The following is a 5,927-nucleotide window of genomic DNA, read 5'->3' as shown; positions in this document are numbered from 1 at the left end:
TCTGCTTCCTGCTCTGAGTGCCGGCCGGAAAGTGAGAGCAGATCACAGCGGTGCTGCGCTCTGCTCTCACTGTACGGCTGCACTCAGAGCAGGAAGCAGACGGCAAGGGACCTGAAGGACACCGACGGGTGAGTATGTACTGTTTGTTTTTTTACGTTTACGCTGGTAACCAGGGTAAACATCGGGTTACTAAGCGCGGCCCTGCGCTTAGTTACCCGATGTTTACCCTGGTTACCCGGGGACTTCGGCATCGCTCCAGCGCCGTGATTGCAACGTGTGACCGCAGTCTACATGTAGCCAGGAAATTACCGCACACTCTGATTGGGTATGATGCAAAAAAGTGTTCAATACGTTTATTACAGAAAAAGATTGCCATGCAGTGAACAGAAATACAATGATTTCAGATTCGACCAAACCCAACGTTTCGACCCACAAGGGTCTTATTCATGGGATTTACTATGGAGATAAAAAGACAGTATGAGTAACTGATCATAGCAAAATTTCAATGAGAACAAATACATAGTGGAAGACCTGAAGAAAATATATAATCACCAAAATCTAAGTCTAAATAATATACAAATAACAGACATAATCAAAGCTAAAATGTACAGGAAATAAAAAACGCTAAGGTTACTTAACTTGGTATTGCTAGATAGTAGGGAAAATAAATAGTATAAGGGAGACTGTGGGGAGCGAAGGATTACCTTGGTTTCCGAAGGTGCGCAAATAGATAAGAAAAGCAGGTAGGCAATTTTTTCAGTGTAAGTCCTGTCGCTGTGATAAACAGAGTCATGTTAGGATAAGACATATAGACAGTTAAGGGTCCTAGATGCTAGCTACTGTATAAAGAATGTATATTGGGTCCAGAGAATTGTATGGAAAATACTGTTATAATTGTACCTATTGTATCCAGGGGAGGCACATCCATGTGGATAAAGAACGAATCACTAGGGAGCCAGAGATAGCCTTTTAGCCCATATATTCTGCCTGGTAGTAAAATGATAACACCATAAGATGGCATAGGTGTGGTTTAAACTAATTTGAGTAAATGAGTGAAATACCTGTTAAGGCTCGGGGCAGTGGTGCTCCTGTATAGAGTTCAATGTGGTATATAGAGGAAATGGGAGAGCCCAGAATGGATGTGTTGTACCTAGGAACAACGGTTCAGAGGAAGGTCAGAGTGGTAACAGAGAAATAGTATGTGGTCCAAATAGTCACAGAATACCTGAGTAGTCCTGGAACCATATAGTAGGTATGATAGATGGTGTAGACTGACAAGGCTCCCGGTAAGCTGTGGAAGACATGCAGCTTCATGAGTGAGAATATGGAAAGCTATAGCCGCGCAGCGTCTAGTAGTGGGGACATACCTGAATGATCCGGTGCACTAGAATGTAGGAGCGGCACTCCCGTGCCTTGCCCGAGGTGATGTGCAGTGTGGGGACTCATGGCCGGAGTTAAATAATGTCCGCGGTATCGCCAGACCGGAAATGTGGCCGCGAAACCGGAAGTGATGTTATGCACCTGCGCAATGGCTGCTAGGGTAGCGCTGATGTATGGGCAGAGTCTGCCAGGAGGACGTTCAGTAGGGAGGGGGCCTGGAGTGTGACAGAGGCAGCTAGATCAGGGATAGAGCGTCCCTGTGGTAGCGTGTATATAGCAGTAGCGGCGCTTGGTAGAAATATAACCAAACAAGGGAATAGTAATGTAGTAGAATGGATCGGTGGAGTAAATATACGTATGGCTTACATAGACAGAGGGATGAGTAACCGGATATATGGGCAGAGTGGGTAATGAGCTCAGGAGTAATTAAACGAATGGGACATACTAAAGAGAACGGATGGTAATACCGAGTGGTATTGACATGTTGCTGTTGTATTGGTCGGTGATGTGGATGGAAACTCACCTAGAGGGAGGTGGGCTCAACGGGTCTGTAAGAGAAAGATAAGTTAATAGGGTATTTATAATAGGTTAACAAGGTATTATAGCAGCCAGTCAATTTCTCTGTTTAATCCCTTTGGAGTCAGTGTTTCCAGTTTATGGATCCAGAAAGCTTCTCTAAGTTTAAGAGATCTAATGTGGTCACCACCTCTTCTCGGTCTGGGTACCTGTTCAATGATCTGGTATTTTAATTGAGCTACCGTGTGTCTGGCTCTGGAAAAATGGTCAGGGATAGGGAGCCAAGTTTTCCCACAACGGATGGTGGACTTATGGCTAGCTATTCTATCCTTGATGTGCTGGGTGGTCTCTCCAACGTAAAGCAAACCGCAGGGGCATTTTATGACGTATACCACGAAATTAGAGTCACAAGTATAATAACCCTGTATGGGGTAGGATTTTCCTGTTCTTGGGTGTGTAACATTGTCGGATTTGATGATGTTGGAGCATGAAGCACAGTTAAGACAGGGGAATGTCCCGTGGCGGCGTGTGGAGAGTACCGTTTGGCTGATAGTAGGGCGTGTACTGCCAATGTCGGCCCGAACAAGTCGGTCTCTAACGTTGGGTGCCCGTCTGTTGCACATGAGAGCCGGACGGGAGAAGCTGTCTATGTTGGGATAGGCTCTTGCTAGAAGAGGCCAGTGTTTTTTGATGACTGCTTCAACCTTTGGCATGAAAGGGTGAAAAGTATGGACGAAGGGTACCCTATCCGTGTTAGATTCTCTCAGAGGTGGAGGTTGAGGATTTAATGCCCTTCTTTTCTCCTGATCCAGTAAATGTTGGGGGTAGTTCCGTTCGCGAAATTTGTTTGACATGGTTTCGAGGCGCATGGGAAGAATATCCGGGACAGAAACGATTTTGGACACCCTGGTAAATTGGGAATGGGGGAGACTGTTGCGTGTCGACTTGGGGTGGCTGCTAGAGTAGTGGAGGAGGCTATTGCAGTCCGTTGGTTTGGAGTATAGATCAGTTGATAGGTGGCCCTGGTCATTCTTATATATAAGGGTGTCTAGGAAGGAGATCTGTTTGGGGTCATGGTGTATTGTAAATTGGAGTTCAGGGTAGATGTCATTAAGGGTCTGGTGGAATGCTAACAATGTTTCTGTGGGTCCTGTCCAAATGAAAAATATATCGTCTATGTAGCTATGATAACATTGTACGTACCGTATGAATCGGTCGTCGGTGTAGACGAAATCCAATTCAAATGTATTCATGAACGCATTAGCATACGCGGGCGCCACGTTAGATCCCATGGCGGTCCCTTGTTGCTGAATGTAGTAGGTATCTTCATATAAAAAGAAATTTTCATATAGGACCAGCCTTAGTAGGTCAAGAAATAGTTGTGTGGAATTAGCAGAGAGAGTGGAGGTCTCAAGTAATGATTTAGTTGCTGCCATGCCTTTTTCATGGGAGATAGAGGTGTAAAGACTATTGACATCCATTGTGACCAAGTGGCTGTCAAGTGGTATGGTATTGAGTTGTGAAATGACATGGAGAAAATGTCCCGTGTCTAGGAGAAAGGACCTGGTAGTCTTTATCAGGGGTGTGAGGATCTTTTCAAGAAAGACCGAAAGTGGTGAAAGTATAGAATTGGTAGAGGCCACAATGGGGCGGCCCGGGGGATTAGTTAGAGACTTATGAATTTTTGGGAGTATATAGAATACTGGGGTTACGGGATAAGGGTTTGAAAGAAATTTGGCTGTCTGTGGGTCAATGGTGCCATTGTCCACATAGGTGTTGAGTAGGGACTGAATTTTCTTGCGGATATCAAAGGTGGGGTCCCTAGGGATGATCCTGTATGTGTTAGTATCTGCTAGTTGGCGTAGTATTTCGTTCGAGTATAGGGAGCGGTCCATGATGACCGTAGCCCCACCCTTGTCCGCTGGCTTAATGATTATAGATTTATTGTTGTGTAAAGACGTAAGTGCTTGTTTCTCGGACAGCGTGAGATTAGTGCGTGTCGGAAAAAGGCCTAGTCGGTGTTGGTGTGATAAATCCTTAATCTCTCTATCCACAAAAGAAATAAAAGTTTCAGTCGCGTGGAACGATTGTGGTGGGTTGAAGGAACTGGGGTTCCTCAACCCCAATGATGAAAGGGGGATCTCCGCAACAGAGACGTCCCTCTGTGGAGACACTCTGTTCTCGGAGTTCCCCGCCAGGGTCCCGAAATGAGTCTTAAGTCTCACCAGCCGGTAGAAGCGTTGTAAGTCCCTCTCCAGCTGGAAGCTGTCCCAGTTGGGAGTGGGACAGAAGGAGAGTCCTTTCTGGAGTAGATTCAGTTCCGCAGGGGAGAGCGTATAACCCGAAATATTGATGACTAGATTAGGTATCTTACCTGTGACCGAGTTGCCATTCTTTCTTGATCTTCTGGTCGGTCGATACGCTGATGTCCTCCCCTGCGGCCTTTGGGTAAAAAACGGGGCCTGCTGGAACCAGTGGAGGAGTCGCTTTCCATGCTGAATGAGCCAGTTTTCCGTTGATAAGGACGACGCCAGGGGTTGTTTCCTGAAGTATCGCTCCATTTGTAGACTCTGTTGTGGGTGTAGTCGTCGTTGTCACGTTGGAATTTTTGGCGTTTTCTTTCCTGTAGAAACTTTTGGTGGTCAAGAAGGGTTTTGTCTGTTTTCTCCTTAAGACTGGTCCAGTCTGAGGTTGATAGGGTTGATGATAGTTGGGTCTCAATAGCCCTTATTTTGTCCTTAGAGTCCGCAATAGCCTTCTGCAAAAATTCAATCGTTAAGATGATAATGTCCAATGAACATTTGTTTAAGATTTTCTTATACTTATCACAGAAGTCAGAGTCATCAGAAAAAATAGTAGGGCGCAGATTACATCTGAGGCCCCTGGGGATTTTCCCTTGCTTGTGATATTCTGCCAATGTTATGGTGTGTAGATCATAGGAAAGTAGTTTACTACGCTCCTTCTCATAGTCTCTTGTCCTTAGTTCGTTGACGGGGGTTTTCAAAAACTCACTTGAATTAGTAACCTGGGAAAGGATACTGGAACTAGTTGCAGTGTCGTATGCAAATGTTTCAGACGACATCTGGTAGATCGGTGCTATACCAAGAAAAAAGTCATATAGAGAAAATAATGGTATGCACTCTGATCAAAAGTAGTGCGAGGTGCTGGTAAGACAGACCCGAGGGTCCAAAGGGTCATGTAGCCAGGAAATTACCGCACACTCTGATTGGGTATGATGCAAAAAAGTGTTCAATACGTTTATTACAGAAAAAGATTGCCATGCAGTGAACAGAAATACAATGATTTCAGATTCGACCAAACCCAACGTTTCGACCCACAAGGGTCTTATTCATGGGATTTACTATGGAGATAAAAAGACAGTATGAGTAACTGATCATACGACGCTGGAGCGATGATTATACGACGCTGCGACGTCACGAATCGTGCCGTCGCAGCGATGAAAATTTCAATGTGTGACGGTACCCTTACAGAACGCGTTTGATCTCTGTCATTGCCAACAAAGGATATATAACAAAATATTGAGATGAACTTTTGTTAATGACCAAATACTTATTTTCCACCATAATTTGCTAAATAAATCTTGACAAATCAGACAAGGTGATTTTCTGGATTTGTTTTCCAATTTTGACTTGCACAGTTGTGGTCTACCTATGATGTCAATTACAGGCCTCTCTCATCTTTTTAAGTGGGAGAACTTGCACAATTGATGGCTGACTAAATACTTTTCCCCACTGTAGATTGCCGTCCCTTATTATACAGTGCCTTCTCTCTTGTTATGTACAGCACCATCCCTTACATATTGGATTATTTATATTGCCCCCTGTCTTTATTACATACCGTCCTGTCTTGTTAGTTATATAATGCAATTACGGATGATGACATACAGTTGTGCTCAAAAGTTAACATACCCCGGCAGAATGTTTTCTTTCTTGGCCTTTTTTCAGAGAATATGAATGATAACATCAAAGCTTTTTCTCCACTCATGGGTAATGGTGAAGACACTTGTTGTC

At 44.4% G+C, this 5,927-nt stretch overlaps 1 protein-coding gene across 2 annotated transcripts; it reads right to left on the bottom strand.

The window, feature by feature from the left end:
- Positions 1-497: 497 nt before the first annotated feature.
- On the bottom strand, positions 498-5,252 carry LOC143793887 (uncharacterized). 2 transcript variants are annotated; one of them, XM_077280834.1, is made up of 6 exons: positions 4,271-5,252; positions 1,904-1,928; positions 1,226-1,291; positions 1,062-1,150; positions 901-987; positions 498-774 (listed from the first exon to the last, which is right to left on the bottom strand). In XM_077280834.1, the coding sequence occupies exons 1-6, from the start codon at positions 4,455-4,457 to the stop codon at positions 701-703; spliced, it is 528 nt and encodes a 175-aa protein (XP_077136949.1). In that variant the 5' UTR covers positions 4,458-5,252; the 3' UTR covers positions 498-700. The 2 variants fall into 2 exon arrangements, with proteins under 2 accessions (XP_077136949.1, XP_077136948.1); XM_077280833.1 differs by lacking the exons at positions 901-987; positions 1,062-1,150; positions 1,226-1,291.
- Between the last annotated feature and the right edge of the window lie 675 nt (positions 5,253-5,927).

This window comes from Ranitomeya variabilis, chromosome 1 (genome assembly GCF_051348905.1).
Source record: "Ranitomeya variabilis isolate aRanVar5 chromosome 1, aRanVar5.hap1, whole genome shotgun sequence".
Classification (NCBI taxonomy): Eukaryota; Metazoa; Chordata; class Amphibia; order Anura; family Dendrobatidae; genus Ranitomeya; species Ranitomeya variabilis.
The sequence above is the reverse complement of the archived record's forward strand: the minus strand, read 5'-3'. Positions and strand labels throughout refer to the sequence as shown.

Excerpts from the sequence above, each read along its gene's own strand:
- LOC143793887 (XM_077280833.1), bottom strand. The coding sequence starts at position 4,978 with ATGTCGTCTGAAACATTTGCATACGACACTGCAACTAGTTCCAGTATC.